Source organism: Megachile rotundata, chromosome 6 (assembly GCF_050947335.1).
Source record: "Megachile rotundata isolate GNS110a chromosome 6, iyMegRotu1, whole genome shotgun sequence".
Lineage (NCBI taxonomy): Eukaryota > Metazoa > Arthropoda > Insecta > Hymenoptera > Megachilidae > Megachile > Megachile rotundata.
Window position 1 is genome coordinate 17,555,171 of NC_134988.1, and position 10,517 is coordinate 17,565,687.

General features: G+C 40.2%; 2 protein-coding genes and 1 long non-coding RNA gene across 5 annotated transcripts; 2 read left to right on the forward strand and 1 right to left on the reverse strand.

The window, feature by feature from the left end:
* Positions 1-684: 684 nt before the first annotated feature.
* On the reverse strand, positions 685-5,681 carry LOC143264577 (uncharacterized). The gene is made up of 5 exons (XR_013038350.1): positions 5,541-5,681; positions 2,393-2,641; positions 1,744-2,283; positions 1,462-1,621; positions 685-1,339 (listed from the first exon to the last, which is right to left on the reverse strand). It is a non-coding gene; the product is annotated as an uncharacterized LOC143264577 (long non-coding RNA).
* Positions 1,258-6,361, forward strand: LOC100878340 (neuropeptide CCHamide-1 receptor-like). Of its 3 annotated transcripts, none has more exons than XM_012287457.2 (6): positions 1,258-1,602; positions 2,408-2,600; positions 3,357-3,490; positions 3,697-3,870; positions 4,593-4,843; positions 5,537-6,361. In XM_012287457.2, the coding sequence occupies exons 1-6, from the start codon at positions 1,258-1,260 to the stop codon at positions 5,856-5,858; spliced, it is 1,419 nt and encodes a 472-aa protein (XP_012142847.2). In that variant the 3' UTR covers positions 5,859-6,361. The 3 variants fall into 3 exon arrangements, with proteins under 3 accessions (XP_012142847.2, XP_076388544.1, XP_076388545.1); XM_076532429.1 differs by having other exon boundaries at positions 3,363-3,490; XM_076532430.1 differs by having other exon boundaries at positions 1,258-1,473.
* Positions 6,362-7,188: 827 nt separating this feature from the next.
* LOC105662756 (uncharacterized) lies at positions 7,189-10,517 on the forward strand. The gene is made up of 6 exons (XM_012287728.2): positions 7,189-7,401; positions 7,531-7,601; positions 8,626-8,779; positions 9,497-9,626; positions 9,679-9,986; positions 10,196-10,517. Exons 1-6 carry the CDS (start codon positions 7,340-7,342, stop codon positions 10,416-10,418), a joined length of 948 nt encoding a protein of 315 aa, XP_012143118.2. The 5' UTR covers positions 7,189-7,339; the 3' UTR covers positions 10,419-10,517.

Genomic DNA, 10,517 nt, shown 5'->3' on the forward strand with positions numbered 1-10,517 from the left:
TAAGATTACTTTTGCCTAGCAAAAGCTTTTAAACATAGTTGCATACATATTCCGCAAAATGTAGGGACATTAAAGCGTAAGAAATATAAGGAGAGCGTGAAAAGCTTGTTGAAAGCTTGAAAAGTAGCGAACTACCGCATCATTTACAACAGCAATCTTTTTACATTTAATTACCGCCTGAAATTCTCGACAACGAGCCTTGTCTTTTTAAAATAATGCCACGTCAGCAATGTAGCTACTTTCATTAGGAGTTTAACGACGAGTCCATATTGCATCATGAAAATGGCATCAGCATCTAACGACCACTTTTAGTAGAAGGTACCGCGGCTCGAGAAGGGTGCGCTTTACGAGGCACAGTAATTCCATAAAAACACGCGGTACACCTTTCTCCTTCATCAAAAGCAGTCGGAAAGAGATTTCGTGCACAAAAGCCCACCTATACATGGTGTTACGTCAAGGGTATAAAACCACCAGATGCTAACACCAGCGATTCGTCTAATGTTCTCCGAAGAGCTCCTGGTGTACATCGTGAGTGCAGTGGCGAGGCGTAACAGATCCGCAGATTACAAATTTGGGACTTTAGAGATTGAGAACTTCGTTAAATTCGGAAATGTAGGGATTTAGAAAGTTCAGGACTTTGAGACTGCCATTACGGGTCTGCAGTAGAAAATGACAAGCTCGAAAGTGAGTCGTTTGCATCTTACTTTGCGTTAGACGTACACAACAGTAAAAGATATACTCGAGAAAATGCTGGGCTCGTTAACGAGCTCACGTAGCAGTGGCGCACATTTTTGCAGCAGAAATGCAATTCGCAGTATCGATAAGACTTCCACATAAAGCAAGGCGGCGGAACTCTCATTAAATTATCGCGAACGCGTCGAAAGGATCCACATTTCTCATTAAGCTTCTTCGAGTTGAATGTCTATAGTACAACTTTCTCGGTATAAAAAGCCGTCCGCTTCATCGATTCTGGATCGCTCTTTCAGAAATACTCTAGCTTAGTTCTCGAAGGTTGATACAATTTCCTTTTTACCGGCTGCTAACGTTTCCACACGCGAGCTTCCGGGAATTATTTCCCTATTTACCCTCGTTACAGCCCGTTTGTCGGTAATTCGTTCTAACTGCTGGTTTCTTTTCTCCATTTTTAGCGTGGCGAGTCGAACCGCGGCCACTGGCCACCGCTAACACGCTATCAAGATGTGAAGCGCAACGCCAAATTCTATTGGAACCAGAGGGACCAGCCGAAAAAACGGAAACATGTTCAGAACTCGCACCACCGTATCCCCGTTATCCGAGTCATGGACAACGTCGTCCACCTCGTCGATCCTCAGAGTGACATCTGGAATATCATCCACCACGCATTACACGAGCATAGGAAGCGTGTACGATGTGATCGATCAAACGATGCTGATGGATGAGGAAGAAAACTACACGCCGTATGGAGATCGACCGGAGACTTACATCGTGCCAGTGGTGTTTCTGCTTATCTTCCTGATTGGGCTAACCGGGAACGGGGTGTTGGTACTCACTATCCTACGGCACAGGAACATGAGAAACGTTCCTAATATTTATGTCTTCTCCTTGGCGCTTGGAGACCTCTTGGCACGTGTTCATTGTTACTCTACAAGAAACAGTTTGTTCCTTTTGCTTATCTGGAGGAGAGATTCAAGCGGACAGGAAGCAGACTTTTCATACACTAGGAACGCTTACAGCTTGCTTCCTGTCCGCTAACTCGCCGCTTACAGTCGGATCGATGATCTATGCTGCGACTGACAGACTGCACGTTGCTTTATACGCTTCAACTCTTCTATGATTCGGTATCCACTCCAGCTGTTTACAATTGAACTCTTCAACTGCTTTGCCAGAATCAGTGATTCGATATGAGTCCATTTTCGCCTGCTCTCTACACGTTTTGATATTCAGTTTCGATCCACTTGAACCTTCGCTCCGCAGCTGCGTAATACCTTTCCTATCCACGAGTGATTCATGCCAATACCAACATCCTGATACCGATACTTTAATATTAATCCGAATTATCTTGGTATACCAGTACCAGAGATTTATCGATACAAATTATCCTTGTATTATCCGTTTTTTACGTCTGTTCACTACGAGTGCTTCACGTACATTTTAAACGTCTACCGTTTCCCTCTTTTTAACTTCTCACCCACTCACATCATCCCCTGTTCAATTTCTCCTTTTCTCCCAACATTTAATCTCGTTCGAAAGAATCTGGAGCTCTGGGTGCTTAATCTTTAAACAATTGGTTGCGCCATTCATCTCCTAGCAAACAAATTACAAGTAATTGGAATTTAGTTTTATATAACTTTTGTATGTTGCAAAGAAAGGAAGGATTTATTGAAACTTCTTTACTGCAAGTTTGATAGTTTACTGTGTTGCATTGCAGGTGATAGTAACGTGCGTCCCATTCACCATCACGGTCTACATTTTGGACTCTTGGCCATTTGGGCTCCAGCTTTGTAGGGTTTCTGAATGCGCCAAAGATATCTCCATCGGAGTTTCGGTGTTCACTTTGACAGCACTTTCAGCGGACAGATATTTTGCTATCGTGGATCCAATGCGAAAACTTCATGCCACTGGTACGACCGTCAATTTATTTTCATTTTTCGGGTCACTTTTCCTAAAAGATGTCGAGTTTCTAAGAAGAAAGCAACGCGGTCGCGTAATATATTTGTAACGCTCGAGCAAACAAAAGTTTGCCAGATAGCACGAATTTTCATTTTGTATCTCAAGCAACGTTAATGGCGATAGTTTTAGAGATTAATGAACTGTTACGAGCTGAGCCTCGTTAACTTCTTGCAGCGCTCTCTGAGAACAGAATAATAAGAAAATTGAAATGTTCAAATAAAATTGGAAATTTTTGAAAGTGATATCGTGCGATATCTTCGATTTCGATTACAATTGATTTATGCTGATTTGATATTCAAATTAGATATTATAATTATCATCAGCTATTTACATAAAGGTAGCGATCGTTACTATTAATATTAATGATCAATGCTATTAATTAACAGGTAAATTATTCAAAATCATACGATCTCTAACACAAATAAATTGAAAAATGTTATCTATTCGCGTTGAATTCCAATGTATAATTTTTCAATGAAAAGAATCGCAAAGTTGAAAATTTATTCGCCAACCGAATAATCGAAGTCGAAGAAGGTACAATAAAAACAGTTTCTGAAAGACGAGGAATATTCGAAAATTCTCTTTGAAGGAAAGTATCCGAGTCAGCTCGTAAACGGAACGTACCAGGTCTCGTAAACAAAAACGAGAAAACGTATAAGCAGAACAGTTCGAATGTTGCGCTTCGATTACACGTTTTATTGTTCAAGGTACAGGAAGTCGAGCAACGCGTTTCGCGGTGATCGTCGCTGTGATGATTTGGCTGTTAGCCATTGTATGCGCCATTCCAGCTTCCTTTTCCTACGTCAGAGAATTCCGAGTGAACAGTAACATGAACTTTAGCGTGAGTTCAAGCATTATCCAATAAAACAATTATATTTATCGTCCCAGTTACTATGATTTAACGATATCGCGTTATCTTTTCCCTCGCCATTCGTTTGTTCCTGCCATTTCCGGCCGGCAAAGTCTTATTTCCGTCACGAAAATAACTTGCCCACGATTCTTTCCGCCAAAGCAAGAAGTTCTTAAACTTGACACGTACTTTTGAAGGCCTGCTATCCATTCCCGGAACGATTTGGCCCGAAATATCCTCAAATCATTGTGATCTGTCGTTTTTTCATCAACTACGCCATTCCGCTCACCGTCATCGGTGTTTTTTATGCTCTGATGGCCAGACACCTAATGCGGAGCACCAGAAATATACCCGGAGAGATACAGGGTCAGGTGAGTTTTCTTATAACCTTCATAACTTTTTCCCCTGGTGTAAACGTCCATAGGCTATGGGTTTTACGAAACAATTAGAGTTAAAGTTACCGAAAGTAAAGAAAAGGGGTAGCACGATTTCTATCTAATTAAAAGAGGTATATCTTACCCCTTGTAAAATTTTCAAGAGCTACGAGAACAGATTGGCAAACTTCTTACAACTATAACAACCTAAAAATCCTATCAAACTCGAGTATCAACTTTCTTAAGAGCCCGGAATCCATTGATTCTTCCCAATTTTCTCCCCCGTTGCCGTGAGAACTTTACACCGAGGTACATCTTCTCCGGTTTATTACAAAATGCGTTGTTCAAAGTTTCGATGAAGCGCGCGGTAAAAGTTCGAGTGACAGAAAAAGAATTAAAACTTGACGACCATTTGTAACTTTTGCGCTTATCTCTTGCTTTCACTGTTTCTCATTCTTTTTACTCTATTAACCTGTACAGAATAAAATTTGCCAATTGATAATCGCGTTTGCAACTTTCGCTGAATTCTATTTCTGAAACTCGCAGTTCCTAAAGGGATTGTTCTTTTCCCTTTAACGATTTAATAACATTTGAATTTTCTGTTCTTTCAAGAACGTTTGTAAAAGTCTGCTTCGTCCTAAATGGGTTAATTGCGACGAGAACATCGCGACGTTCTTCTTGTCGTGTCTACTCGTAATTTGGAACACGTTTGGTTTCAGGTGAGGCAAATAAAAGCACGGAAGAAGGTAGCCAAGATGGTGATGGCTTTCGTGATAGTTTTCGCGGTGTGTTTCTTCTTTCATCACGTGTTCATGCTGTGGTTCTACATTCATCCGACCGCGCAAAAAGACTACAATGACTTTTGGCATTATTTTCGAATTATTAGCTTCTGCCTGGCGTTCACCAACAGCTGCATCAATCCCATAGCCCTGTACTGCGTGAGGGGCACGTTCAGGAAATACTTCGACAAGTAATGCGATTACCACAGAGATTCGATTTTTCACGATTGAAAAATTTACCTTTTGCGAATGGAACGCCGATCGTTATCTTCTAATTACATCAAATCAAATAATCTGATAAATTGATCTCGAACGAGTATCAATAAAAGGTCGAGTTTTCGAGATGAAATATCGAGTTTCTATAAAACTACCAGGAATGATATTTTTATACATTTGAATTTGATGAATACCTACCGATTAATGGATGCTGTGGTGAAATCAATTCGTGACGCGGCACGGCCTATGACTAATTTGTCACGCAAAGTTTTATCACTTTTTAAAGCTCGTTAAAACTGCTCGTTATCCGGATATGATTTTTTACGACCACTGAAATTTGATACAAAGTTCGTTCATCAAATTCAAATTGACTTTTATGACGACTAATAATTTGAATGTGATCAGACACACTATAGTACAAGTTTCTCAGAGCAAGTATATAATTGTCTCAACATTAAGAAAGTTGTTTTCATTTGCATTTCCTATAAATAATTAATGCAACTAAAGTAGTAATCACCGAGACCACCATTCAATCAACGTGTTAAACGAACAAACATTTGGACGTGACTATGAACAAAATTTCAAGATTGCGCCTGTTAATTTGATTTTGAATTCGCTCTATTCAGATTAATTAACTAGAATGTAGAATGGGACGAACTTTGTTAAAGGTACCTGCTGTGTTGCGTGCCGAGGAGGGTTCGTATGAGATATCGTCGTTCATCGGACTTGAGTTCCCGGGGACGAGGTCAAAGTTTCTCGTTGATGAGCTCGAGGAGGTACCTGGGTGATTCGCGTCGGGGACAACGAAACACTGTGCATCTGTCCGTCCTTGGTAACGACGTTAGGACCAGCCTCCCATGCAAGGAACAAGAGACGACCATTAGTTTAACCGCGTGTCCGAACGGTGTAGAGGATGATCTGAGGAATCATCGGAATTCGACGACGGAGCAACCCATCAGTCGCGAGTGCTCGTTAAATTCCAAGGACTGAAGACATCAGCGATTTCTCGGGCCACATTGATTACCGGTAATCATCGTGTGAATTTTTTTTCGCGCGGACAAGGACTTTCTGGATTGAATCGTACCGTGATCCTCTCTCGATTAGCTCATTTCGCGAAAAACTGTCATGAATGAATGTAAGTAAAAACGTATGGAAAATGAGAGACGACCAAAGCAGTGTGCATAATTGTATAAATGTAATTTCGATAAGTATTAGCGAATATGTCGTTCGAACATCGCCATATTGATCGCGGAACTCAGCGAACGATGTTCGTAACCTCGTAAATTGTGAGTGATTCGAAGCATCCGTCATTGTGCGACTCCTCCTAGCAATTGTCGTTGATTTCTCTCTCGGTGCACCATGTTCGATATTCGTCGAAAGTATAATAGAATTAGACACGAAAGCAATTTGTAAATCTGATTGATGTGACTTGCAAATGTATCTACATTTAAAGCACATTGATTTTGTATTTGTAAATAAAATCTAGACAACGAGCCTCGTTACTTTCCTGTTTCCTCTGTTTTAACGTTTTAACACGTACGGAAAGCTGGTGATAAATATCTTCGCGAAACACTTTACCGTACAGCGAATAATACTTACCGAAGGAATGAAAAATAGCACGTCTCTGATCCGTTCTTGAACTTCTTCCATAAATCATATAAATGTAACGGTGTTATGTTGCACGATCTACGATGTTTTACTATGCTGTACAATTTCTATCTACTCAATTTAGGTCAAACTATTAGCGTTGGCGGATTCAGTGTTATACCCGAACTTTTTTACGGAGTAAAAAATAGGGTGAATGTAAGGAAGATCATTTGCATAACTGGTATTTATGTATGGAGAATCCGGATTAGTTATACTGGCAGCATTATTCAATATTAGAGCCAAGTGAAATTTGAAAGTGAGACTTGCAAATTTACTTCCGATTGCTCCAACTTTAATTCTCCCCATGGTGCATTCGTTTTTGTTGCACTACTTGCCACCAATAAAATTTAAATAAAGTCGATGAAGACAGATTGCAATGGTACCGATTATTCGATTTGCGTGTTCCCTATCAGTTTAGCGTTTAAATCGATTTTAACTCACCAGCAACTAGTCGCACGTTTCGTTCCATGCGATTTCTCTCCTTTATTCCATCACCGTGATCCAATTTTTCTTGCTCAGCTTCGCGAACGACGCAGTATTTCATGGTTCGTTCCCAACGGTGGAGATCGAAATCCTTGGGAAGCCGTCGATACCGGCCGCCAGAAAACGGGTGTCATTTAAAAACGACTATAAATTCAACTTCAGGAGTATACTCGAGAATCAAGCATTCCCTGAACAGCGGAGAATCGTTCCGGCCAGGGATTTGTCGACGCTGCACGCTCGTCGCGTGAATCGAGCTCAAAAGTCTCCTCGACTTCTGACCTTCTCGTAACCACTTTCTGGTCGCATGACTGTCTAGGGACCGAGAACGTTGTCAGTCTGACATGTATTCAAACGAATACGACGATGGTTCGCTTATGAATTCGTATATTAAATGGAGCATAAGGTAGAGGTCGCTTTCATCACGCTTCTCTCGTTACGTTCGTTTGTTTTTCCACGATTCGCTTGAAAATAGTTTCTACGACGAGAATCTGTTCGATCTCTGCCCGTTGATACCAGCAAATTTTCTGTACAGATTGGCTAAACTCCATCAACGAACTTTGAGAATCTTCCAAGAGCACGAACACATGCACCGCAACGACGAAGGTCCGTGGTCAAATTAAGCCCATTCCAGTATTGCTAAGTAATTAGGTTAAATTTCAATTCGAGGGAACTTGTTTCTCTATGACGTTATGGCTCAATCAACGTTGCTGAATAAAGTTGTGGACTTTAAGGCCTCTCGTGTATAACATCGATGATCCTCCTTTGATGTTCGAAATTCTTTTCAAATATTCGCGTATGACGCTATTGTATGCTCTCGAAGAGCGTAAGTGATCAGTTGATCTAAAACTTGGTGAAATTGCTCGTGTAGGCGTGAAAACCGATCGAAGTGAATCTGAGCTTAGGTAATTAACATACCGTGTAGACGTTGCTTGCTAATTAACGTCTCGATTAAGATTTAGACTGAAATCAGAGTCAACATTTCTCTTGAGACTCCGGAGTAACTAGGATTCCTGTTTAGGGTAGTTCAAATCCCTTAACTCCGCTTTATGCCATTCGGAATTTAGAAGTTTCTAAGGTAATTTTATTTTATGAGCCACAAGTATCCGGAAATTAAGTTTCTTCAACCCTTTTACTTGCTCCGAAAAATACAATACAACTTCCCAGCTTGAAGATTCTATCGCTCACTGCACGCGAAGTTCTCGTCTGGTCAGTTTAGCCGCTCAGTCTAATCGCCACAATACCCGTTTAGGTATTGTGTCTGATTTTGATTAAGTTTGCATCAATTTTGGATTAGATTTAGGTTAGGGGTTGGACAGGTGTTAAAGAAAGATCCAAAAAAATTTCTACCACTGTAGGAGGAAAAGGAAAGCAGCCAATATGTATTACTTAATTTTTAACATATAAACTCGTCGAAATTTGATCCATTCACCAAGTTTGACTAATCAAATATATTTGGAACGACTGACCGCATAATTCTCCGACTAGTTCGAAGCACGAAACCGCTTTCAATGACGTGGTTTGATTGTCAGACATACCTAGACGGTCCAGCGTAGCGTCCATTTGTTTTCAGCAATAAAGGGCAATGCTGTAACTGTTTAATCTTCGAGCAGACAAACCATCTCGACAGAGAGCGAGGAGGTGAAGGCCAATGTGGAGTACTGCTGCAAATGCAGAGGGGAGACCGTGGACGTAGACGAAAATGCAGCTTCCTTTCCTCACATCCAAGATCTCTGTCCGGCGGACAGGAAAAGGATAGCCCAGCTGGTTAAACAATTGATCAAGTAATCTTCTTTAATGTACACACTTTATGCCATGAATTCATTATCAACTCTTTATTGCTAGACAAAATACACCAATCCATTAGATGCACTGTCACATATTTGTCACTTTGATGTGCAATCTCTGAACCCATTATTTCGTTCTGTACATTGATTATTATTCCTTGATGTACATTATTGAAACTATCGAATATACGTCTGTCATTAATTCCATGAAATGTCACTAAAATGTATTACACCTAACGTTTATCACTTTCGACTGAACGATTGCTCGTATATGTTGGGTCTAACAATTTGTACAATTCGAAGCATAAATGTAGAGAAACTTGTAATGAGCAACGATTAGCAGAAGTTAGTGTGAGCTATTAAAAGTTTGACCGTGTAATTCGTGTTCAGCTTACTGGCTGGCTGAAATAACCCTCGAGAACGTTTCTGCTCCTTTCTCGAACATAAAAAACGAACAAATTCCGTCGTCGAATTGCGTAACGCATACGAATTTCTTTCCCAGTAACTCGAAAGACTTTCTTTTAATCAAGAACTTTCCTATTCGCCCGGAAATTGAACGACCGTCAGATTTCAAGCGATTTGAACGGAACAAATTAATTTCCACCACCTGTACCAGAGTTTCAGAGAAACTCAACGCTTTGAGCAGTGAGGGGAAATTAAGTGACCCGTATTCGTTTCTTAAATTATATTCAACTTTCAATATTTTTCGCGCAGATGTACGAAGGAAATGCGAAATGCGAAATCTGAATTAGCTGTCAGCGAGTCCGAAAAGGATGCTGTGAAGAATCAGTTTCAAATGTTGCTAGATCGACAAGAAACGGAGAAGAAAAAATTGGAGTATCAGGTAATAATATTTAAATAATCGTAACAATTGTTTCTGATATTTTCTTCGACAGTTGATTCAAGCACAGGCGGAAACGAACGAATTGAAAACTCGAATTTCACGAATTCTTGAGACGTTGACAGCACAGATTGTCGCGCAGGAAAAACAATTTTTAGAACTCACAGAAACTGTCAGGGATCTAGTGCGAGAAAAGTCGAGGCTACAAACCGTTCTCGTTGAAAAGCAGACGGAAAGCAATGCCCTGAGGGGCAAGTTTCAAAGAACAAAGGAGCTACTTGAAGCGGAGAGATTAGACAGATATAAGAACGTGTCGGAGAAGGTTCACCATGCCTGCCAAACCGACCAGCCAGAGACGACAGTGTAAGGAAACTTTGTTAATTGGCTACATTTAAGATGATAAAATCACGACTATTTCTTGAGTTATCTACTTCCTACACTGATTAACGTGTAGAACTTCGTCCATTCAATCTTCGATTTAACAGTTTAGGAATAATTATCGTGGAGTTAGTTTTATCTAAAATTGGAAATCTCCGCATTTACTTTAAGTATCGTTGTTTTCTGTATTCCAGGAAAAACGTCCAAGAAGAATTTGACAAAGGATCGTGTCGTTCGCAAAATGTACGAATAAAAAGGAAAAACGATTTAGAAAAGCCATCAACGGAAAGTATACTACTAAGAGAACTATTCTTTAGGAAACCAAGTGTCGAGGAAAATGGATCATTAGATATCATCCCAGTTTTGTCCGAAACAGACTTGCATACAAGGCGTTCCAACTCTCTTACTTTCATTTGATTTGTCTTGTAAAGTATTCGTATTTCCTTTTTGTACGAAATAAATTTGTTTGCCACCCTAAGAGAATAGTACCATTTATAAACGAAACGAACCTATGAT